This window comes from Callospermophilus lateralis, chromosome 1, assembly GCF_048772815.1.
Source record: "Callospermophilus lateralis isolate mCalLat2 chromosome 1, mCalLat2.hap1, whole genome shotgun sequence".
Taxonomy (NCBI): domain Eukaryota; kingdom Metazoa; phylum Chordata; class Mammalia; order Rodentia; family Sciuridae; genus Callospermophilus; species Callospermophilus lateralis.
The window spans coordinates 42357691-42384347 of NC_135305.1; the positions used below are offsets into that span (position 1 = coordinate 42357691).

General features: G+C 35.7%; 1 protein-coding gene across 1 annotated transcript in view; it reads left to right on the forward strand.

The window, feature by feature from the left end:
* Tes (testin LIM domain protein) overlaps positions 1 to 26657 on the forward strand; it is a 38484-nt gene that overhangs the window by 6991 nt on the left and 4836 nt on the right. The window contains exons 2-6 of the mRNA XM_076861660.1: positions 13778 to 13863; positions 23292 to 23544; positions 24426 to 24761; positions 25621 to 25836; positions 26217 to 26375. Of these exons, the coding sequence (XP_076717775.1) occupies positions 13778 to 13863; positions 23292 to 23544; positions 24426 to 24761; positions 25621 to 25836; positions 26217 to 26375 (1050 nt within the window). The remainder of the gene's footprint in view (positions 1 to 13777; positions 13864 to 23291; positions 23545 to 24425; positions 24762 to 25620; positions 25837 to 26216; positions 26376 to 26657) is intronic.

Consider the following 26657-nt stretch of genomic DNA (forward strand, 5'->3'; position numbering starts at 1 on the left):
TCAAAAAATAAGACCATAGTTTAGAATTGCTATTTTCTCTGGTCCTTACTTAGTCTTCTCAGAATGGGACATTGCTCTGTTCCAGGGCAGGAAGCTTTATAAGAAGCTAGCCAGTGGGAATTGCTACAGTCTCCTATGCTAAATGACAGCAAGGCTACTAGTGTATAAGTGTATTTAGTCTCTGAAGTGCTGACTCATCTTCAAACCCCGAATGAGTCATTCTATATTTATTATAGTGATATGCTAACTACCTAGAAAAACTATAAAAAGAATTTCAGGGTATCTGTTGCATAGCTCCTTATCTGAACATTGGGTCTAGCCAAAAAGAGAGCTGAATATAGCTTTAATGCCTTGGTAGGGAGTTCATTTATAAGTCAAAGCCACAGGAACTTTCCTTGCTTTGTGTGATAAGGAAGTGATATGCTGTATTGCAAAGTGAACATGCAGATGTTAAGGTGGATTTTTTTGTTTTTATTCTGAGCACATCTTCATGACAGACTGATAGGATAAGTTTCAAAGATAAAGGGTCTGTTTTTTTTCTTCATAGGATGCTGGTCTGCATAAAAATACTGGAACTCAACAAAAGTTACTCTTTGTTTTTCATAAAGAATATTTAAGGTACAGTTTAAATTTAAGATTATCGAATCTAAACTTCATGTCTGTCAGCACCACCTAATGAGCTTATATTCTTCAGAACATTGTCATGTGGGCATCAGTAGGCATAAAAAGAAGGGAAGAAAAGTAGGAAGCAGGGGAAAAAACATAGGTAAGATAGGTATGTAAATTGAGTACAATGCATTACTAAGACTCATATAGGGCCAATTCATTAAAGGCAACAGACATGATATTACTTTATCAAAGTGCTTAATAGCCCCTAATTGTTTGCTGTTTCTTTACATGTCTCATTATGGACTGGTAACTCACTGTTTGAGAACTGCTGCATTTTGAATAGCACTGCAACAACTGAATACAAAAAACTATTATAAAGTCTCAGAAGCATAACTAATTAGCTTTAATTAGGTAGACTGGGAGTATTTTCTTGAGGAAACAACTCCTATGAATAAATAAGATTTCATTAGGTAAAGAAGGTATGGCACAGGAAGAATACATAGCATGAACTAAAAGTACATGAGTGAAAAGTCAGTAAACCTTTGCTTTACATTGGCATTTTCCATTTGATTCTTTAAAAAAAAAAAAAAAAAAGCCAGTAGAGCTGTAGTAATTTAGTAACTTATACTTTTCCCAAAGCATAGGTTTGAATTGAAGAAATATATCACTGTGCTAGTACTTAGCCCACTGCTGAGGACTACTCACCTTAACTTTAATTCTTTTTAATTCATTGTACCCATATGCTGATAAGCAGAGGAAACTTCCTGCTGAAGCTGCTATTGTCTATGTTTGGCTTAGACCTGAGGGTTGACATCACTTGTTGCTTGCACTCTCAGATCAGTGAGTACCTAAAGCAAAAACCTGGAGCAGTAAAGAGCATGCCTAACTTTTAAGCCTCTTTATTTTATTTTATTTTTTATTTTTTGATCACAGTAGTCACATATCTAAGTCCAGAAAAGAAATCTATGCTAGCAACCATGAGTCTATGGCAGAGATATTAATTGAATGCAAAGAAATATTCATTTAAAGTTCAAGTTCAGTAACTTTGGAATGTATTATTCGATTTAATTATTTTTCTTTTACTAATTTGCAGATTACTTGATTTTAACTTTTATGATGAAATTAAAAATTATAAGGCATTTCCTGAATGTGTATGTACCATGTGTAAGTTGCCATACAAAGGATTCAAAGCTGTATCAGGTTCTTGGGTAAAGCACTAATTGAACACTGTTAGTGATCCAGTATAGGGAGTTGGTATGTTTTCCTGATCAGAATCTTTCTCAGAGTTTCTACTGCAAATTACAAAAATACTATAGTTCTTTGTAGTACCTCCCATTAAAACTAGAGTCTGTTATCCTATCCTTTTAATCAGAACTGCCTTGTGACATACCTGAGCCAATAGAATGTAGTGGAAAGTATGAGTTTCAAGCTTGGACCTCTGGAGACCTTGCTTGCTTCTACCTACATCCTTGGAACCCTGTTTTTACCTTGTGAACCAGCTAAGGCCAGCCTTGGAGGATGAGAGACCACATGGAAAAAAGATGAAACATCTCAGCAGAGGCTCCCCTAGCCAGCTGTCCTGAAGAATGATTGCTGATGCAGTCAGCTCAGCACTGTCCAGAGGAACCATCCAGCTGAACCCAGCTGACAGAATCAAACTATAAAAGTATAAGCAAAATAGCATCATCAGAAACTACAGAATAAGTGGTTATTGTTTTAAGCCACTTTGTTTAAGGGTGGTGTTACATGTTGAATCTTTAATGTCTCCTCAAAAGCTTGTATGTTAGGCAACGCAGAAATATGTAGTGAAATTATTAGATTATGAGAGCTGTAACCTCATCAGTGGATTAATTCATTTGGTAGATTATTAATTTAAATGGATTACTGGATTGAAACCATAGGTAGGTGGGGCATGACTGGAGGAAATTAGTTACTAGGGGTGTGACCTTAGACTATATCTTGTCCCTGATTCCTCTTTCTCTTTCTGCTCCCCAGCTTCCATGAGGGCAGCTTTTTTTTTTTTTTTTTTTTTTTTTTTTTTTTTTGGTCACACCTTTTTTCCATGATCTTCTGCTTCACCTCAGGCCTAGAGCAATGGAGTTGATTTGCTAAGCACGAAACCATAACTGATACCCTTCTATTGCTGAAGTGTAAGTTTTCTCAGCAAACCTCCCCAGAAGGAATCTTAGGGAAGACTTTCCACACTCTGAATTACTCTGTTTGCATGTGAAAGGATCAAGACTCAGGATACTTTAGCTTCTGTGACATCATTGGTAGCTTGTGAATATCTTTCTTATCTAGATAAATCCAATTTTGATTTCTTTGCTTGTTCCATCAACAACAAAATTGCAACTGAGATTTTATCCTAGTTGTAGGTGAATGGTATATGCATGTTTTGAAAGTTGTCCAATTTCCCTGAATCACTAGGCAAATCTAAATGATGTTTGTATACCTTCTTTAGTGGAGAAGTCCTTGTACTATAGTCTGTAAATATAGGACAAAACTTGTGATGAGTCAAAGCACTTATCTGTTTTGTTTTGTTTCCTGTGGTGGTGCTGGGGATTGAACCTAGGGCCTGGTACATGCTAATTGAGCAGTTTACCACTTAGCTACAACCCCCAGCCAGCCCCAAATCACTTCTGTAATCCATCAAGGAAAAAAAAAAATCAGAAGATGTATCAATCAAAAGGTAGTTAGGGCTGTGTTTCCACAATACAGCGCTGTCAACATAGTTGCAATTTTCCAGAGTGAGGGATGGTGTGGAAAGGCTAGCAGTAAACAAATAAGCAAGTACAAGTATGGCAGTAGAGTTCTGTATCTGTTCCCTCCTTTCCTGGTCTCCAAGACCCCCATCTGTGCTGTAAAACTTTATTTTTGTTCCAAATGCCCCTGCATGTCAATCCTGGGCAAAAGTGGAAAATGAGCAGATTGTCTTTTTGTACCCTTTTCCCCATTTTCTGTGTCTTCTCTTCATTGAGCCTAGCTTTCCAGGTTCCCTTGGATTTTCCTGTCCCCTGTTCTAAGAGCTCTCATCCAATACCACAAGGCTTTTCACTATTTCATTTCATCTCATTTCATTTCATTTCACAAATGGTGAAAACACATCTGTAATCTCTTCTGCTTGTGTTCTAATGAGGTAGGGAATAAGTGGCAACAGATTACCTTGTACAATCTCCCTCCCCAAGATCTCACCAGTGTGTTCAAATGGGTTACTACTGAAGAAAGTATACTGTAGTTTTTAATTGCAACAAGAATTATGGCAGTATTCAGTTTTGGAAGTACTGCATCTTAATAAAGTCCCCTTAATGTACCTCTGTCTGTGTACCCACTGTTGAGAGCCAGCTGTGGATGTAATGATGCAAGACCAAATTAGGAATGCTGTGATCCAAATTCTTTTAAGGAACTTCTACAGATTAGAATCAGGTTTTCAAAATCTCTTTTATAGCTAATACGTAGGAGGCTTTGAGAGCATGTGTATAAGCACATGTTATTGCTGAGTCCTTCAGTGGAACCAATCCTAATTAAGAAGTCATTTCAATAGCAACCGTAGCCTGTTAATTGTGATATCTTTACAGCTTGCCTTGTCTTTTTCAGTAACAGATTCAGGAGGAGGCTTTTTCTAAGTAGAGTTCATAGGAGGGGTATTCTATTGGAGGATATTTATTCAGCAGCATAAAAGTTAATTTTATAGTAGTCAGTTTGAAAAATGTTGTGAGAAACAGCATAAACAAAGCAGACAGAAGACATTTTTTTCTCTATCATTTGCTTACTTAACAGTGGAAGCCTTAAAAAAAAATCCAAAAGTCAAAATTATGTTGCCCTTATTAATATTGTAAGAATACATTAAGTTTTGAGTAAGTTAAAGGTACTGGGAAGGTAAGAACTGCTGATTTTAAACACTATGTAATTTGAAACAGGCAACATCCTTATCATAAAGAAGTACTGGTCTAGGGATGTAGCTTGGTTGGTAGAGTGCTTGTCTCACATGCACAAGACCCTGGGTTCTAATCCCCAGCAACACACACACACACACACACACACACACACAAGTCTTCTTGCCTCCTCTTTCTCATGGGGCTGGGGCTGTAGTTAAGTGACAGAGTGCTTGCCTTGCACTTGTGAGGCACTGGGTTGGATCCTCAGCACCACATAAAAGCAAACAAATAAAATAAAGGCATGCTGTCTACCAAAAAAAAAAAAAAAAAAAAGTACTGCATTTTTTTCTTAATTTCATCTCCAGATGGGTTATATAATAAGTTTTAATCAATATTTTTTAAGGAGAACCATGACATATTATTAAATTGGAAATTTTCTCATAAATTTTTTTCTAGAAATTTCTTTTGCTAATCAACCCTGGTATTTTTTAGTGTTTCATAATCTGGTTTGTGATTGTATGTATATGTATGTGCACACATGGGTGTGTATAAATGTATGTATGTTGAGATATAAAATGAGATTTAGGGGCTAAAAATTGTCTTCTGCCCTAACTTTTAGAAAACTTTCTTGTTCCTTGGTGAACAGACAGCAAATTGAGGGGAAGGAGATCATTCACAAGGAAGAAGCAAATTTCTCATATTGTATGCCCACTTGAGTGAAGAGACATTTCAATATTAAACAGAAAAATAAAGGCAAGGTGGTAGATAAGCACCCTTTATGCTCTTTTCCATTTATAACGATTCTGCCTCACCATAACAGGAATTTTTATATTTAAAACCAAAACAGGAAGAGAATGAAGGAGGCAGACGTTAAAGATGGTTCCCATTTATTAATATGTATACTCTTGTGTCTTCCCCTTCTCTTGAGTATGGACTGGGCCTGGTCAGTTGCTACCAAAAATGAAATGTGTTAAGTGATGGTGTCACTTCCAAAATTAATAACTACAGGTTCTGTCTTCCATGTTCTCAGTGAAGATCACTCTTCCTGGGAAAATCAGCTACTATATTGTGAGGCAGCCATGTGGGAGGGCCCATGTGAGAAAATGGGTCTTCCCTTGGATAAGCCTGAAGGTGACTGCAGTCAGTGCTGGCCATGGTTGCAGACTTGGAGGAAACAGGAGACAGCCCATCTAGTTAAACTATACCTAAATTCCTTATCCACTGAAACCATGAGATATTATAAATGTTTTTGTTTTCAACCCCAAAGTTTTGGGGTAGTTTGTAACCCACACAGAAGTTTTTATATCTAAAAATTCAGTGATTTGGAAAAAATGAAAGAATGATATTTCATTTTTACCTCATTAATATTGTTTGACTTACTAAATTATATATATATAAATTTTCCATATAACATAGCAGAGAATTTCTGGTAGTAACAGTAAGTACATGTTTTGAATAAAGACCTTCCAACAGATATAATTTATTCCTTCATGTTTATTTCTTATTATTAAAAAATTCTTTTCTCTCATTATAACATTTTAAGAGACCTGTTTTTCATCAGGAACTGTAGAATTGTCTTGACTCACACCCTCCTCTTTTGAGGATCCTCATGTGTGAATTAATCACTGGGGCCAGATGGTGTGCAGACGTTCAGGTGCCTTCTAATCAGCCTCAGTTTCGTCTGGGAAGGAGGAACTTCTGGCTAGTGGATCATTGACAGTCTTTCAGATCAAAATTCATTGTTTCACAGAAGTTACAGATTAGGAATATTACTCTTAAGATTATTAAGAATAATAATTATTAGAATATTACTCTTAAGATTATTATTATGTTTAAAGTCTCATTTTGAAGAAATAAAAAATAAATGTGGTTTTATGTTTAAGAGCCCAGGATTTAGAGTAAAATATGCCCAGATCCAAATCTCAGCCACTTGCTACCTGGGCAATTAGGTGAGGTTCTTTTAGTGTCCCTAGTCTTAGTTTCCTCATTTGTGAAATGGTGATGATAATCCCTTTCCCATAGGTTATTATGGATTAATTGAGATGATATATGTATTATAGCTGGCAGGTTAGTAGCATTTTAACAAATGGTGGTTGAGATATTTTTGCCACCACCTCTACCCGCAAAACTCTACGTTTATCAAGCTCATATAGTTGTCTTAGGTGATCTGCTACCACGTGATTATATCTCTGGCCCACATAGATTACCTTGGTGGCAGTCCCTCTTTCACCATATTCTCCTACTGCCTTAAGAAACATAGAGGCATATTGGGTGGGCTTCATTTTACTTTAATTCATTAAAGTTTCGGGAAGATTGACCCAGTACTTTCAGAATAGAATTTATTATAAAATATTTAGGCTCAAAGATAATTGATTTCCTTTTCTTTCCTAACAGAAATGTCTATGGTTATTTATTATTGTATGTGAACAAAAATGTTTCAGTGCATTTGGCTCATGATGGATTCATGATAGAGATTGATACAGGGCTTTCGGCTTTTTCTTCTCGCACAGGAAAGCTAAAGGGAGGGAAATGAATTCTAAGATCTACAGTGGAGATTTTATTCAATTTTTTTTTTTTTTTTTACTTCTGGATAAGTAGTATTGACAACTAAAGACTGTTAATTGATTATTCTGTAAGTTAAAAATTCTACTTCTTCCTATTTTTAAAAAATGATTCACTAAATCATATTTGTTTAGTGTAGGGTCTTTCCATTTTATGACCTATCTCTAGGCACTAGTGGTTAAGAACAGGCAGAACTCTCCTTCGGTTCCTTCATCTGAATGAAAATATAGACAATAGTATTATCTTGGACCATCTTAAGATTTTATGAGGATAAAATGAGATGATTTATGTAAGACACTCAGAACCATGTCTGGTGGCAATATGAGTTCTCCGAAAATTCAGCTCACCCCTTCTGGAGTCCTTGTTGTGAGAAGCAATGGGAGTTCCCTGAGGTAAAGGCCATGACAATTAAAATGAAGAGAGAAAACTTTCTTTTCAAGCATTATGGCTGGCATCAGGAATTGAAATAGAAATACAAAGCCAAACCGTCGATAGTAAATTGATGTGCCAAGGATCAGTGCAGTAAAGAAGGACCAGATCATAGGATTTGTACCAAGATCTGTGGGAATCAGAAGAATTTTGCAGGGGAGAGTTGAAGAGTGACTGACATTCGAATCAGGCCAGTAAACCAAATAGAGAGTAGAATTTGGGCAGATGGAAAAGGGGAGCTGAAACCTTGAAAAAGGGAAAAGTACCCCTAGAAGCTGAGAGCAGCTAGGGTGAGGTACGAGGAATGTAAAGGCTGGTGGAAGGAGGGTAGTGCCAGTTTTTAAAGGACTTTCTCTGCCATGCTGAGAAAAGTAGAATTCATTGAACTCATTAGAAGCATCTGAAAAAGGGAGTGTTATGATTACCTTCAGGCTTTATTAAAATTTTGGAAATAGCAACATGATATTTTTTAATTTAAGTAATTTAAAATTCCCCCCCTCTTTATTTTAATGAAATCTTAATAGTAATGACTGGGCAGTAGGTAATGAACTATAATTTTCAAACAGTTTAAAATTTTGAGTCACAGGTTAATCAAAAGATATTGATTAGGGAATGAGAAACTTCACCAATAGCACTAGGTTTCTAAGAGCCATGTGCTAAGAGGATTTAAAAACGTAGTTCCTTTGTCCAGGAGATTAATCTATTTGGGCAAGATCTGAATGTAGTATGAATATATATGTATATTATATATATGCATGTGTACATGATAGGTAGATAAATATACATACATATTGACATGCACAATCCCAGAGAAAGAGAATATGTTTATTTCACATAGTCTACCTTGGTCAGCTTCATTCCAAGGTGATTAAAGAATCTTGGTAACACTTGCTTATTTAGTAACCACATATGATTCTTTGCTCCATAGGGAAATTTGGTTATGAAAACAGCATGAATCAGATGACCTCACCCTGAATACTGCATAATATCTTCCAGATCCAAATTATCTCCAGATCAACTCAGACTATGTTTGAAATACCAGATGTTTTGAGTGCTTTTTTCCCTTTTTCTTTAAAGTATCTGACATACAATACCCTCTTCTGGGTCAGAAGGGTAACCTGAAATGTTGCCAGCCAATCTGGCTGCTTGAAATTATGAATATGGAGAAACTGATACCATTCCCATTTCTTGTTCTAAAATATGTGGGGAGAAGGGGGTGTTTGGAGGCACAGATCAGGAGATCTAAGTTCAGTTTTTGAAGCCTGTCATTTTGAAGTCGGGATACTTAAACAGTCCTGATTGTCTTGACTATTATTTCAGGGTGAATATTGTAGAGTAATTTGGCTTTTTCAGAGGACCTTGATAGGTATTCACAAAGGGTAACTGATTTCTCCAAATATAGTCAATTCAAAGGACCTGTTTTCTTGCATACTGGAGAAGAAAAATTAATCTGTCATATCCTTGTATTGATGCTGGCCAGATTGTGTTACTAAAATTGTATGTGGTGGACAGCTTTGGTACTTGTGTACTTATGAAAAACATGTGTTTTTAGGCACCAACTGTTGGTTCTGTGGGGAATACCGGATCACAGTTGCTGGTGAATAGTAATGTACAACAGAACTGAGTTATATCCCTCTCAGCTTAAGTCTTGTTTACTTTGTGTACTTTATAGACTACTCTTCCAAACTGAATTCCAAATGATTCTGACTTACAAGAGCTGTTAATATATTAGCTTTCTTAAATAATCATTCTCTAGTGATTAAATTTTGACCAGGCTGGATGACAATCTAAGATAAAGTTAATCTGACACATGGTTTTCAGGCAGAATTTTAGAATTAAAAATTTTTTTAAAGTTGAATTTATTCCTTCATTATTTAGATGAAACCCAGAGAAGAAAAATGACTTACAAAATCACTGAACGTGGCACCCATGATATTCTGGGACCAGACCAAAGTTTTCCTGACTTTTCTACATTTTCAAAGGTCTCTGTTATATTAATTCTCTAGTATTTTTAACCATGTAATTTTTGATCATTTCCTTAATACCTGGGATAGCTAATTCTGACAACATAAGTACTGTATACAAGCACAATATCTTGGTGTTTACACTAGTCTGAGGAACTATACTTCATCTACTAAACAGCTAGCTTGCCTTGACTAAAGAGTAGCTTCTCAGCTCACCACTTTCTCCATACCATCCCATATATCCTTGTATGGACCTGGGATATCTTAAGCAACACCTTCCCAGTTCTTATTCCTCACCCGAATTCTCCAACACAGACACCTGGACAGAAACTGATCTATAAGATGTGGATGTGCATGAATAACAGCTACTGCTCTTGAGGAAAGAAGGACCCTAACCAGATGATGTAGTCTGTGCTGAAGATAGAAGAATTCTGGATCCTGGGTTCAGGGAATCCTGAACACAAAGTGAAAGAGGGAGAGGGATTGGTGGAGCTCTTAGGACAGATGGGGCCTCACATCCTTGAACTGAAAAGAAACTGAGAAGAGTTTGGGGACCCCTGGTTCTCTAATACTGCTCCAAAAGGTCTGGGAATGGGCCTTAACAAGCTGCCTGGGGCAGTTCTGACTCTGAAACTACAGAACAGAATTAGTATGTTTTCCTTCATCTGATACATATTTGGCTAGGGGATACTAGTAGAAGTCCAACTGTCTCGGTTGGGGTGGGAGCAGAGCAGAACTTTTCCTCATCTTACACAAGTGTGTCTGCTACTGGGCAATGTAATTTATATTGGATTTAGCCTCTGCATTCTAGATTATAATTCAGTCTGGAAGCATTTATATTCACTGAACAGGGAAATAGTAGAGTGGGAATCACAAATCTTTTTTGCTGGAGTGGTATTGTGCTTTTTATTTTTAATCCTAACAGGTTGATAAAGAGAATTTGCATACCCAAGTTTTCTCCTGATATGGCATAAAATTAGAGATCTTCAGTACTGGATGTCAGTGATGTTTAAGCTTTGCAGCTATGCACTTATAAAATAATTTATCTGATTAAAATTTTCCTTGGAAAATTAGTCTCTAACTAGTCTGAAACTCTGTAATTGCTTTAGCTACCAACAATGGTTTTGAAAACTAGGTGTTCTTGTTCTTGTATTTGTTTTTAATCAAGATTACTTCCAGGAGAAAAATATCATATTGCCCTGACCTCTTTCCATTCTTTTTTTATTCTCTTGATATCTGTGATATTTCCAAGGTCTTCTCACTCTTTGTGTCTGAGCTCTTGGGGAGGATGAAAGTGTGTGGGTTTGCATTTTCTCCAGGCATTCACTAACCTTGCTGTAAAGAGCCTGTATGGACAATAAGTAGGCCCTCAAGCAGGGCTGAGTGAAAGAACCCTTTAGCAATGCTTTCTGAGCCACTTTCTCAAATTACTGCTCTTTTTCAGGTCAGGGCTTCCCAGGCTCCCTACCCGTTGCCCTGAGGGCTACTGGCCAAGGTAGGCCAGTGGAACTTGGGAGTGCCCCAGTTGCAGAACTGCATGGTTGTTCTCTAGGGCTTCCTCCCTACCAGTCTTCTCCCATCTCTGGGGATGTCTTTCCTCTGATAAACTTGGTAACCCCAGACATAATACAGAAGGCATCAGGAGTTTTACTTTCTTTCTTGGAAAAAGGAAAATAAAACAAAACTTTCCGACTGCCATAGAGGCTGGTCCTTAACACCTGTTGTGCTTCCCTCTTGTTGATTTCCACTTTGAATGAGATATTCCCTTGCTGTCGAGTGTACAGTATTCTCTTGGCTGCTAGATGCTGATCATCCTTTCAATCTCAATTCAAGCATCTTTTGTTCAAAAACTTTCTCCACTTCCCTAATTTACTCAAGCCACGCCATTATCAAGCTCTCAGAAAGTTGTCTACTTTTAGAGCCAGACATTGAATTTTAGGTCAGGTTTACCTTTGACTAGCTGTGTAACCAGGAGCAATCATCTCTTCTTTCTGGATTTTAGTTTCCTGATCTTTCACATGAGAGGGATGCCTCGACCTATCCAGAATAAGAATGTGTAAGACATTCAGAATAGCAGGTATTCATGAAATGTCACCATAAACTGGTAACTATTATAAGAAGATAAAATGTGGGTAAAGAAAAAAAAAAAAAAAAAAACAGCCTGCTCCTTTGTAGGGTTGACTTCATCAGTCTGCAGTGAGTTACACTGAGACCTTATTGTAAAAGCTGTGCTGTCTAATGGAGATTCTAGTTATATTAGCTGAACTAGTTGTATTCAGAAATAGAGGAGACATATTGTTCCAGTACATGTGCAGTGTATGTGAACAAACCCAGTCTTATTCACACCAGGTGACTCAGGTTGAAAGCAGGGGAATAATTTGTTTAGGTGATTTTATTTAGAGAAGAAGTAAACTTAACTCTAGATATTATATAAGTCAGTAAATCTCAGAATTTTACACCCACATATATAGTATTTTGTATATATAAATGTGTTATTGTGTGTGTGCACGCATGTACATGTGTGCACTCCTGTAAGCCTGTCATGAGATAAAATGTATTTCTTATTATGGATCTCATATGAGAATTTAAAAGCCACAAAGATTTAAGCTAAGTTATGTGGTTGTGTGATTAATCTTAATTTTCATTTGGGATTAAGAATTTAGCAGGAGCTGCAAAGAACACAGTATGAAATAAATCCATACTCCAGGTGAATTCAGGATTATTAACTCTCCTTTAATAGAAAACTAAAACAGGTTGAAAAAGAATACACATCTTTTTAGATTTGCTCTTCATTTCATTCTTTACAGATATTTTAATGGAGAAAATTCTTAATTGTGTTCCCTTCAGAAGACCAGAAAACTCAAATAACTAGTTTCCCTCTGTTTTAACTCATATATTTTGTATTATGAACTGTGGTCATCGATGACAAAGAAACAGTTTGATTTTGTTTAAAAAAAAATGGTTTAGGGCTGATAGTAGGTATACATATAATTTATAAAATTTTAATTCTTTTGAAAATTGGTAGTTTTGTAGACTAAACCTGATTCTTATACTTCTGAGTATCTTACGGTCTCTGTAGAGACTGTGCTTGTGACTTAAAAATAACATGGGTTTCCTAAGCAGCTGGTGGACCCCACTGGTTTTGAATATGCCCATAGTTATAGTAAGGGGATATGGTCATTTTGTGCACATCAGGCACTTCAGCTTATCTTCCAAGGAACAAGTTACAATGTGGTTTAGGTTGCATAGTGATAAACACAACCTGGTAAATTATGGGGAGGGGGGTGTACATTGAGATAGATCTAGTATTTATTGAACTTGAATTACCACTGCTGGTCACAAGCTAGTAACTAATTTATCACAATCATTGATGAGACATTTAAAATATGGGATAATCTGGTCATTGGTGACTTGCCGATTTGATGCTGCAAAGCCAGTTGATATTTTTCACTCCAGGTAGCTTGGTAGAAGTGCTTACATTGCCATTATGTGTGCCCTTCCTCTATCTGTACCCCCACCCCTTCTGCTTATTATGCATGTGTCAGTAGGATACCAAGAATTCTTGGTATTGTTTAATATAGCACAGAAAAAAATAATGGTTTGCTATAATAAAGGCAACAGTATTACCCCCCTCCACCACCACTTTCTTTCTCCCTGGTGTGAGAGCACAGGCCTTGAAGTCAAACTCAAATCTCTTTTTGCCATTTGTTGACACTTTGATCTTAAGCAAGTTCTGTAACCTTTTGGGGCTTCAATTGCATCATCTCTAAAATGGAGAAAAATATTTCCTACTTCATTTCCATTTCATGAAGTTTTGCAATATTTTAATAAGATAAATAACAAGATATTCCTGTCATTAAATAAATATTTGTTATTATATTTGTCACAATATAAAATAACATTATTTTAGTTATGATTCCTAATATCTTTCGTACATTCCTTATTTCCTGCCAAATGTGTCATTTGGGGTCAGGCTTGCTTTCAAAGTTCTGCTCTCTGTGTATTCCCAGTACTTACTGTGTCCAGGTCATATAGTGACCAAAGACATAAATTTATGACTTTTTTGTGACTTTCATTATTTGTGATTTTTCATAGTTTTATTTTGATGCCTTTCTTTTCATGATAAAAAGCAATAGAATATAAAGTATGTTATGTATGTACTTGGAGTTGCCATTTACATACCTGGGTGTCATCATTGGCTAAACAAAGTGATACTCATACAAGATTTGTTTGAAAGTTATATCAGCAGAAATGGTAAGTGGATTAAAAGTATAATTTATTGAATTCTTTAGATTTTTGGAAACATAATAATAGTTCCATGTTTTTCTTCTTTAATAGATGGGCTTAGGTCATGAGCAAGGATTTGGAGCTCCCTGTTTAAAATGCAAAGAAAAATGTGAAGGATTTGAACTGCACTTCTGGAGGTAATGTTTTGAAGCTACAACATTAGTAACATACAGTCTTAAGCAGAACTTCCACAGATAGTGCGAGCCTCTTACATGTTTTTAGGCACAGTTGCTAGATGCAGATCTGTTATTTTCTAAGGCAATCAAAAATATAGCTGTTATGTCTTCATTTCATTAAGTTTGATTAAGTGAATTGAACCATAATGACTTTCCTTAAAATTGTTTATTTACTATCTTTCAGATTTTCTAAAATACTGAATATGCTTTTTCTGAATGGCAAAAAATTTGAACTGTTTCTCTAGGACTGTTTATTAGTTTAATAATTATTCTTAACAGCTGCTAACTTCTCACATCTCATCTCTTTTTGTAATCAATGATAAATATGAATGCTGAATTGTGATATACTAGTTGTCAGAAAAAAAGTTTAATTTTGGTATCTTCAAAATTTTCAGCAGCAGATTTATTTTTCAATCACTCCAATTTTTTATTAAGAAATTAACATTTTATTGCTAGTCTCTTGGTATAAAAAGCAAGGTTTAGTGGATCAAAAATGTGAATATGAAATAAATTTTGTCTTTTTTTTTAAAGTAGTTTTGTGTATCATATAAATCTAAACCAGTATTTGAAACATGTTCTTATGAAGAATATAAATGTTCTTAATAACTGTGCTCAAAGTTAGGTTAGAATCAGCCTACTAGAAGGAAAAAAAAATATCAGTTATACAATATTAGAATGTCAGCTGTCTTGTAACAATTAACGTCTTTTTGACAACCACTTCTGTAATACAAATTTCCTTAGAAATCTTGAGAATAAATAGTTTCATCAGCCATTATAGGTATGTACAATATAGGTTAAAAGAGAATATAACAGGATACAATTTGGGATGTTAGGTTCTTTAAAAGTTTCTAATAAGTCTTTTTTAAGAAATGAACACAATTGTTCTAAATAGTGAAGGCAACAGAAATCTCAGTCTTCCCGGAAATTATGATGTATGACAGTTTGTAAAAGTCTATACATGTTTCGTACAGATGAATTTTTTTTCCCCAAATATTTTCCATCTGTTGTTAGTTGAATCCATGGATACAGGCTCCACAGTTAGGATAGGACACAAAAGGCTGACTGTATTTTAGCTCTTACTCTGTATACCACTTTCTCTTGTGCCTACTGGTTAACTTTGCAGAGGACTATAGTGCCCTCTGCTGGGCATAAGTTTTACTTTATGACCTTAAAATAATCTTTCTAAGCTCAATTGCTAGAAACTGCTAATGAAATTTTTAAAGCTCATTCTTGAGAGATAATCCCTTTTTCTCTCTAGCAGAAGTTTAGCTTATATTTTGGTCTATATTTTGCTATTGCAGATCACTATAATCTGATATTTTTCAGTTTAAAAAATATAGCAGTAAGGAGCAGATCTCTATGGCATGGATATTACATTTTTATTTTAGTTTTATCACACAGACTTAATAATTAGGTATAGTTTGGGAATCTAAGAGCCATAAAACACTTGGTCCTTGGTCTCAGCCTCACTGGCAATGATGTAGTCTGTGCAGATGGTATCTCTTAGTAGTTCTGTCATCGTCCTGGCATGAGTCCAGGCACATTTCGCTGTTAGGATTCTTGATCATTCCCTGACTTTTTCACCATAACTGTAAGACCAAAGGATGATGCCTTTGACCTCCAGATGCAGCCATTTTTCAGTACAGTTGTTGAAGTAAAATAGTCTATACTAATCATCCAGAATATAATGAAGACTGAAGTTCTAGTCAAGGGACACAGAACTGCTATGGTTGAAGTGAACCTGGAGTCCTTGCCCATGTAGCCTCCACCTCCAACTTTGTAGTAATACTTAATTTCCAGGATTCTCTGAGCTTCATATTTACAAAATAAGAGTTAAATTAGCCTCTACCTCTTTATCAGTTGACCTTCCATATAACCACCAGGAAGGTGTATTGAAATGGGTACTATTATATACTTCTTCATACTTTAAGAACCCTCAGTTTCCACTGGGCTTAATCCCTAAGGCAAAGTCTTTGCCCCTGATGGCAGACCTTAGCATCTCACCTCTGCTTGCTTTTCCAGCCTTTCTCACTTCCTTTCCAAGCACTATGTGCTTCAACTACTTCATGCATGCTCTTCCCTGCAATTACTGTGCCTTATTACATGTTTCCTTTGCTTAGGCAGAACCTTCCTCAAACCACCAGGAACCAAAAAATCCCAGGTCAAGGACTACCTCTTGAGGAGTATTCCTTGCCCCGTATATTAGTCAGCTTGGGCTGCCATAACAAAATGGTGGCTTAAACCTGAATTCGTCTTTCCACAATTCTGGAGACTGGAAAGTCCAAGATGAGGTGACACCATGGGTTCTGGTGAGGGTTCTCTTTCTGGCTGGGTATAGCTAGCCATCTTCCCACTGTGGCTCACATAGTGTTTCTCTCTGTGTGTGTGTAGGGTAGGAAAAGATTTTCCTTTTGAATAAAGCCACCAGTTCAATTAGATTAGGACCCTATCTATATGACCTCATTGAACTTGATTACTTCCTAAAAGCCCCAGTTCTAATTATAGTCACATTGGCATTTTGGACTTTAGCATTTGAATCTGAAGAGGACACAATTAGGTCTGTTTCACCTCCTTTTCTTGCTTTCACATATTCCCAAGTTAGAGATCATTTTCCCTCCTAGCACATTGTAGGAAACTAGGAGATAAATACCCAGAGCTCACTCTTTTATCACCTCTGATCTCTGCTTGCTGCCTCCTCTTACCCCATTGATAAGGGCACCTAGAGTACTCAAGGTTGGAGATTGGAGTGGTAAATGGAAGAGGTCAGTTCAGGGTGTCACCATAGTTGTAGAAGGCTGAAAATGAATTATTAGACTGGTAAAAATTTAGAATGGTATTTGCTAGTCAAAACTCATTTATGAACTTAAAACCCAAGGAAGCTGAAGTGATTTGTTTTTGCCCATGAGTTATTAATAAGAAATATTTGCAAGCATTTTCTTTATAGCACTTGTAATAGTTTTCTATTGCTACATAAAAACATGTATTAACTCAACAGCCACATATTCTTTACTTTAGAAGTTTTGAGGAATAAAGAGAATGTTTAGCTGCATTCTCTGCCCTGGGTCTCAGAAGGCTGAAATCATGGTGTTGGCCAGATTAGGCTTTTGTCTTGAAGCTCTGAGGAAAACCCTACTTCCAAGTACATTCCTGTTATTGGTAGGATTTGATTCTTTGTGTTTGGGGGATTGAGGTACAAATTTGCATCTCTACATCACTCACATTCCTTGACATACAGTTCCCTCCATCTTCAAAGCCAGCAGTGCTTAGAATCCTTTCTCTGAGGTACAGACCTCTAATCTCTTTGACTTCCTCTGCTGTTGTCAGCTCAGAAAAGAAATATGCTTTCTCCAGGGTTTGAGTGATTTGATTAGGCACACCTGGATAATCTCCAGTTCATCACATAAACATGGGAGTGATGCCAGAGGCAAAGGTCATAGAGACCACATAGAATTCTGCTTACCACAGCACTTTATGTACCTGGTTGTACCTAATCCTCCTAATAACTCACCACAGCCATTGCTGATAGATGGCAGAGCTGAGTTTGAATCCAAAGCTTTGCAAAACCTTCCTATCACGGACTTTGTGTGTGGCAGATTAGAAACTGGAATGCACTTTCCCTTTCATGACTACTGAACATTGAACTATACCAGGCTGTCTTCTCTGAAGGGTTTTTGTAACATAGACCCCCTTGTGGAAAATGGGATCCTTGAACTGAAGCTCTCCACTTCTTCAATATACAAGTGATTAGTGGACAGAGGAAAACAAAATGTTGAGGAAGCCTAATCCCTACCCATAAGAACTGCTCTCTGTTGGGTATGCTTCCAAGTGATATTTAGAATTAATTATTTATGAAATTTTACAAACTCAAAATTTCAAGGAATTTACCCAGTTATTTAATATTGAAGGGTTAATGGCAACCATAGATTACTTGTCATCAGAAGTAATAGAAGTATTGTTTTGCGTTACCTGTATTTAAACAGTTGCATTTTACAAAATAAAGTAGTACTTGATTACATCAAACATCTGTTAAGAATTTCTAATTGGTTTAGAGCTGGCTGAAAACTAAAAATTCCCCACCATAAATGGATTAATACTTGTGTTGAATTCTATAACAGAGGTCCACACTCAAGTCCATATATGTATATCCCTGTTACAAAAGGACAGCTTCCAGCCTTTTTAAATTACGGTTTGTAACAGTGCCATGGCCTTGCGTTTAAATCACTATGAGTGCTGGCAGCAAGTCAGAGCACTCTCGTTTCTGCTATTTGGCCTGGAAAAATAATAATTTTTATGAATAGTGGTACTAAAAAAAAAATCACATCTCTTTCTGGAGGCTAACAGATACCTGCTTGACTTCTTGTAGCTTCAAGCTGTAAATCTCTATTTTTCTGGGGCAGTACTTTGGGTAGTTTGTTTAGTTCTCTCTCCCTCGGTTTTAACTCGAGAACTCTCAAGTTGTTACAGAAAGTTTTGAATATAGAGTTTTGGCTTATTGAGTGTGGGTGCTTATTAGGCACTAAACATTTTTTACAAATAACTTGTAGTATGAAGAATCTCCTCCCCCACACCTTAAAGCTTCCCCGTCTATCTATACAGCTTTTTGAAAATTAAAAAAGGGCTGTTTTGAAATAACTTACTTCTGAATCCCCTGTTCTACCTTGCGTTTCCCCACATACAAGACACTGTAGACTAAAGCCACACAAGAAAAAAAATAGAAATTTTTTAAACTAAATAAATGATAATAACAGATTTCCACATAGATAGTGCCTGGTCCTGAGTTTATAAGTTTCATTCCCACTTAGTGGTTTGTAGGTTGCTCTTTTCATTGTGGAACTGGAACTTCAGGGCAATGGAAGGATGTGATCATTCCAGCTGCTGCAGTGGGGATGGCTGAAAGGACCCTTCTGGCCCAAGTCAGATTCTTACCATCCCTGGTTCCGCAGCTCACCATGTAGGAGTTGAGGGTACAAAAGAGGTTACACTGTAGTCTAGATTTAAAATTGTTAATAAATTTATTACAGATTTTCTCTACTTAGAAAACTGATAATTGGGCCTGGTATGACTTTTTAGTGGTTTCTTTTGCTCCTCATCTCTGCTGCTGTTGGCTTGTTGTTTTAACCTGTTTTATTTGCTTAATAAAGATAGGTTGGGTTAATAAAGGGGTGAGTAGGGAAACAGTCTTCTTCAGAATGTCCTTCTAAGAATGGCCAAAATAAAACAGTTGAAGCAATGGATCTTGTGTCATTGGTTAATATATCCCTTTATATTCTGTACTTTCACAGTAAATACTATTTATTTAGCCATGCTATAGCTTTTCGTAGTTCATGTTTTAGCAACCAGCAGACTGTGTTTTTTACTGTTTGTTTTTAAAATTCTAAAACCTGACTCCCGCCTAAGTCCATTATTAATCACATAGCCTTGATGTGGCTATCACTTTGCTAATTATTAGCATGCATGCCATAGAAGGATCTATTGGGAACTAAATTGCTACCCCTAGCTCTTTTCCAAAAGCTCATAATTTTAAATTGATCCAAAAGCAATGTGATAGTTTTGTAAGTAATTCCATAATTTTTGTAAACTGAAGAACAAAAATAAAGACCATACTGTAGTAGGATAATATGCTCCTTTCCACTAGATGGGAGTATGAGATAACCAAATATAAGACTGTTTTATAGCTATACTAAGTATGATAATTCTTCAACAAATTATTACCAAGTAAAGATTCCTGGCTATTATTGTGTGCACAAAGACAATAGTTTGGCTCTCCATGGTCCCACATCTGTTCATATCTACCCATCGACCTCACCATCTCTCCTTCTCCTTCTGTTTCTCCCCTTCTTTCCCCCTTCTCCTCTGTTTGCAAGTCAGATCTAATATTTTCAGTTTTTGTACTGAAAAGAGTTCTAAGAAACTCCTTTTGTTCTAAGAAAACAAAAAATCTGATTATTTGATAATTTCTTATTTGGCAAAAAGATTTATTTAAGTTTTTAGTTGTTCATTTTTCCTGTTTCTGATGTAGAGAAATCCCATGACTTATATGAATTTCAAATCCAGAAAACCTGTTAACCCATTATGTCCCAAATTTTTGGTTCTGTTAAGATTTTAACAAACTTGACACAGATGTATTAAAATAGGTTGGAAACCATAATTTGAGGCTTATCTATTTTTTTATGATCATCAAGAATAATTAGGAAACTAGAACAATGTAGTTACATATATTAGCCATCCTAGAATAGGACATCGTGCAATATGATATCCTTTCACATATTGTACAGTATACAAAGAAGTGATTTTTTTGCCCTATTCAAGAATTATTTTTGATACAAACAAAACCCTTCAAAGAGGGTTACATTACATTTTTGACAATACATTGTTGTTTTTGCACAACTTTGCTTATTTTGACATTGTTGTTTTTAACATTTGAAAATAGTATGGTTTCTCTTGTCTAATCTGATATCATCTTGGACAGCAGCAGATTCAGGAGTGTTACACTTTCTTCCTCCTGATGATTTCTTGAATTGCATTGTTTTAGGGATGCTAAATAGATGTCTCTTTTGAAATCCAACAAATTCATGAGATCTTTCTTCTCTTTGTTCATAAATTTATAAATAATCTATGCATTTGCAATACACACATTAATTACTTGAGTAAACAGAGGCCAATACCGTTTTTTTACCTCTATTAGAAGTAAAATATTTGGAAACCAACCAGTCATGTTGATCCATACTACCATTAAAGTTGTTATACAGCTACCCACCACCTTTATTTAAGATACATTGACTCTACTATGGGTGTGTTTTTTCCCATTGTTGAACTGTGCCAAGTGATTACACATAGTTCATCCCAACAATGACTGTTATTTAACCATTTTACAATGAGAATTTAATTTGTATCCAAACCTGTAATCTTATGACCTTCTTACTTGTTTTTTTCCATTAGAGGGTACTTGAATCTATTTTTAAACCTCATGATGCCTATAGTACGGAATCCAATATTTTGAATGTATACCAACAAGTCATAACCAGTAAATAGTGTTAGAAAAAACAGTGTGGTTAGGATTCTCTACCACTTCAAGTATATGTAGAACTTCACTTACTCCCAGGTGAAGGATCCTTGTTGGACCTTTTTGAGCACTTTTTCCAAAATATAACATAAATCAGGCAATAGTGCAATGCACACAAATTACTATGAAGTATATATTGTCCCAGTGTCTTTATCTTGGAATGGTGATAATTTGAAATATAGTGCATTCCTGAAGATAAAATTAGAACCTTGTTCTTGAAAATGCTTTCATGAATTTATTTCTTATATTACATATCAGTTATGAATGTAATATTTGTTCAGTTGAACATTTAGTAAAAGTAACTTTTCCAATAAAGTTAATACCATTTTCACAGTGAATTTAAAGATATTTTCAAATGCTCTAATCATTCACCTATTACTTTCTCAAAAGATCTTTTAAAACATTATAGTATTTATTTTCAAAATTACTACAAGTGGTATGTTTGCTCAATTTAAGATTTGTATAGGCATCTTGTCTGCAACACAGTGGGTTAAACACTTTTAGTGCTAATGCACTGCATTTGTTTATAGTCAGTCAATATACCTGTGAATAACTTTTCCTTCTGTACTTTCTCTATGGGATACAGGTGATCTGTTCAACTAAGATGCATATGTATTTTTCTCTGCTGCCCAAATTTTCATTTTCTACCAGGGTTGTTTTAGACACCTGGATTTACATTTTCTATTATCTACTTGATATCTTCACCATCTCATAGGCATTTCAGACTTATAAATAATTTAGTTTTGAAGACTTTTCCCTCAACCTTCCCAACCCTTACCACAAATCTTTTCCTCTTTTTATTATGTTCATAAACTAAATATTCCTTCTACCAGCTTATCTCAAAAATCTGTGCTTATTTTTTCAGAAACTATCACCACATCCAAATAAAGATGCAGAGTTTAAAGAGTTAAATACAAGAAGATCTAAAATGTTTCTTTTCATTTCCGCTGTCAAATACCCTACTTCAAGTTATAACTCATCTTACTACGACCAAAGCATTAGCCCATCTGACTGTAAATTCCATTCATAAAATAGTTGCAGTATCATTGTTACTAAGAACCATGCAGTTCCAAACTGCACCCACAATTAACATGCTAACTGTTCTCCATTCTTCCAGATGTGTTCTAGTTCGACCATTTTCCATATGCCAGTCTTTGCATTATTTAAAATTATAGATCTGGTGTTATTGTATCACCTAAAACCCTTCAGTGTTCCCTAATTGCTCTTATAATGAAGGGCAAATTCCTTGATGTGTCCTACAAGTCCCTCCATGATCTCATGCCTGCCTACCTCTCTATAATCTTGTTAGTAATCAGTTTATTCATTATAGTTGTACCAACCTTCTCTGGTTATGGGACCTAAGGGTTATTTTTGTTTGTTTGTTTGTTCATTGTTGTTTTTGGTTTGTTTTTTTCTAATTCAGGACCACTGAGATATTCCTCTTTTCTACCAGAATGTTGGGGGTGAGGGCTTTTCTTTCTCACTTTTCCCCTTCCCAAATAAACACAACATCCATAGTTCACACCTATGTTTTTACACATCCTTGATACCTAAATGTCACTTTCTTAAGGAGGCCATTTCTAACCAACTTCAAATCAAAATTACTCTCTCAAGATAACATTTATTTATCTTTCCTGTCACAAATAGGAAAGATATCACTTATAGGAGTGTGTGTATGTGTATAAGAGAGTTTTATTGTCTGTCTCCCCACCAGCAAGTTCTAGAGGGCAGACACTGGACCTATTTTTTTTCACTGTGTACTAGTATCCCTTATGGAATTTAAAGGAAGAAGAAAAAAGAAATATGGAAGGAAAAAGGATAGGAAAGGAATGGAAAGGAAAAGAAATTGGAAATTGTACAGGAAAAGAAATGAGAAAGCCTATAAACCTGAATGTAGGATTATAATCTTTGCTAAACGAAGTTATCAATCTCCCTTCCTCTCACTTAAACAACAACAACTTTGAAATATTAACATACAATATTATATGAGATATTTTGTTGGGTAATTTTGGTTCGGTTTATTTATTTATTTATTTTGGTAAGGGTACACTGATGGGTTTACCCTCAGACCTGCCTCCTTGAGTATGCACTTTTTAGCCATAATCTCACTTATTGAAGTTTATAAAGCTATCATAGGTTTTTCATGTTTCCTTCTTGCTTAAATTTATGGATACACATCTCTCCCCTGCAGAAAAGGGACTTGCCTTTACATTCCATTATATTGGATGTATTTAAAAGTATTTTGTGAACTATAAATGTATGTGGATACTTGATTATTATTGACTTGTTGTAGTTAAACACTTCCTACTTGTTTCTTAAATTATAGAAAAATATGCCGTAATTGCAAGTGTGGCCAAGAAGAGCATGATGTCCTCTTGAGCAATGAAGAGGACCGAAAAGTGGGGAAACTTTTTGAAGACACCAAGTACACCACCCTAATTGCAAAGCTAAAATCAGATGGAATTCCCATGTATAAACGCAATGTTATGATATTGACCAATCCAGTTGCTGCCAAGAAGAATGTCTCCATCAATACTGTTACCTATGAGTGGGCTCCTCCTGTCCAGAATCAAGCATTGGTAAATAATAGGGGCATGAGGAGTCCCTTTATCCAAGTTCTTGGGCTTTTTATTTAGAACAATTTCTTTACTGACCTAATTCACCTCACCTACCCCCATATCTATTAATTCTCTGTAGCTTCTATTACTTTCACTTCTGGCCCCTATTAGAATCTTTTTGAAAGTAAGACTAAATCCCTTGTGCAATTTCTTTGACTACCTAAATATATTTACCACTTTAAAGAGTGGTCTAACAACCCTAATAATTAATGAAATCACATGTTTTTTATCTAGTAGCTTCTCAAGTAACTTAAGAGGATTTCTCACAAGATGATAAAGGATGTCTAAAGAATGGAATTACTTACATCATTAGAACTGAACAAAAAATGTTCAACATTTTATTTTTTTTTACTATGTAAGGCCAAAAATTGTGAATTTGTGTCAGGCTCCTTCCACAATTATGACAACTAGGTGAAGCATTTGGAAGTCTTTTAGAAAGGTTACTTATATCATTAAAGTAGATCTCATGATAAGATCACATTTTATATGATAAAAATGTTGCTGACCATTAAACCATTCTGATCAAGTTTTTCTAAAGTTTGTGGGTTTTTTTCCCAATTATATTTAGCACAAGTAAACAATAGTAATCCAAATATTTTTTACAAACTGAAAAAAATTAATTTCATGGAGAAAAATATATTTATTACCCAACTAAATCATTTATTTACCATACCATTTTTAATGTGTTAGTATCTCAAGATACTTGTAGTAGGAGGATGAACTGCTACCCATATATAAAACCCACTGTTTCTTAATTAACTTGTTTCTGATATGTGTTATAGAAGATTATACTGCCTAGTCACCAGGACTTATCCCTGTTAACATTGGTCCCTGTCATTCAGGCCAGACAGTACATGCAGATGCTGCCTAAGGATAAGCAGCCAGTGGCAGGCTCAGAGGGGGCACAGTACCGGAAAAAGCAGCTGGCAAAGCAGCTCCCTGCACATGACCAGGACCCTTCCAAGTGCCATGAGTTATCTCCCAAAGAGGTGAAGGAGATGGAACAGTTTGTGAAGAAATACAAGAACGAGGCTCTGGGAGTAGGAGATGTCAAACTTCCCTATGAGATGGACACTCAAGGACCTGACAAAATGTACATTCCTGGTGGGGACAGAAATACCCCAATAACAGTGGGGACCATGGAGAATGAATCTGCAGAACACAAAAAAAAACAATACGTAAGTAGAATGGTCACATTGATGGTCCAATTAGTATATTTTATAGGTCTTTTCCCTTTCTTAGAACTTTTTTTGGGGCCTTTCCTCTTTTTCCAAAAAGAAGAGGTAAATGATAAATGAAAATTTGAGTTAGACTTATTTTAGAGAGTCATTCTGTTTGTGTCTAAAGCCAAGTTTTCTGATTATCTGTTGCTAAGGATATCGTGAATATTATGTACCCACAGTAGTTGGCATTGGCATCCTGCTTGAAAACAACATGCTAAAACAGAACTGTGAAATTGTTATTTGCTTATCTCTTCTCATAAGTAAGAATAATACATGCTTAGATTAATTCAGTTTTGCTGTGAAAACATGCCTAAAACTCGTTATTAAATTTATGTAGCAATGTCAGCCAGTATTTTTATTTTAAGTTGCTTCCAGAGAAGAAGTCTTTGTCTAATGACTCAAAAGTAGAAGACAATTATGACATAAATGAGTAAAGCCTTAGAACTAAACTTAATGGAACATCTTTTTCATAGATCCAGTTAACACACCAATTAATAAGCTTCAGTTCTGAAAAAAAATACTAATAAGCTCTTAATGTAATCATTTTTGAGAGAATTCATGTAAAATTGAGGTGGAAATTACTATTAGATTTTTACCATAAGTAACTTCAATTCAGGAAACAAAAGACAGAGCTTTGAATAGCCTAAATTAAGAGATTCCATTTTACAGAAATATTAATACCTTATCGGAGGGACAAATTAATAATTTCAGTAGAAATTATTTCTCTTGAAATTATTGTTCTGTTTTCTTGCTGGCACTGATGAGGAAACTATGTCTATTGATGACCAGATTGTTTTTGATGCTTTCCTTTTAGTCCTGCTTTTGCTGCAAACTGAGTATGAAGGAAGGTGACCCAGCCATCTATGCTGAAAGGGCTGGCTATGATAAACTGTGGCACCCAGCTTGTTTTGTCTGCAGTACCTGCTCTGAACTCCTGGTTGACATGATTTATTTCTGGAAGAATGGGAAGCTGTACTGTGGCAGACATTACTGTGACAGCGAGAAACCACGATGTGCTGGCTGTGATGAGGTTTGTTTCATGGGGCAGCCTGCATGCAGGCTCCTTCCTTTCCCCTATATGGCTGTTTTACTAGAAGACAGCAGAAATTAACCAAATATTGATTGCTTCATACCTTCAAAGAAGTTTAATGAAAGAAACTTTTGACTTTATGCATTTTAGGTGTCTGTCTTAATTGTGTTTACTAATGAAAGACTGTTCAGAAACAAAATATTGATTTGAACTATGTAAACACAAATTCAAGTTATCATTTTCAAACTGTAAGCCCCAAGAAAATATTTGATCTGCTTGTAATTCTAAATACCTTATTGTTTAAATATCCTAGCTTTGTTTGTTATCTGTAGCACAAATAAAAATGCTTGATTTATCTTATTTTTTAATCTTCTTCCCAGCTTATATTCAGCAATGAGTACACCCAGGCCGAAAACCAAAACTGGCATCTGAAACACTTCTGCTGCTTTGACTGTGACAACATCCTAGCCGGGGAAATATATGTAATGGTCAATGACAAGCCTGTATGCAAGCCCTGCTATGTGAAGAATCATGCTGTGGTGAGAAGCCTTTTAGGGATATGGTTGCCTCAGCCTGCTTTAGAACCTGAGTGATGCCTCTCTTGAAACTTTTCACAAATGGCAGGCAGATAGCACTTCGCTTACATAGAAACCATGTGGTTCCCATTACAGGGTGTTAAAATCCAAGCAGTTCAAAAACAGTACATGCACTGACTACAGACCATCTCAAAATAGTTCGTTCTACCTGTGTGTTTACAGTGTAGATTATAGGTGCTTCTTGATAATAAAACCAAACCATCATGGAAAAAATAAAATCCTTAA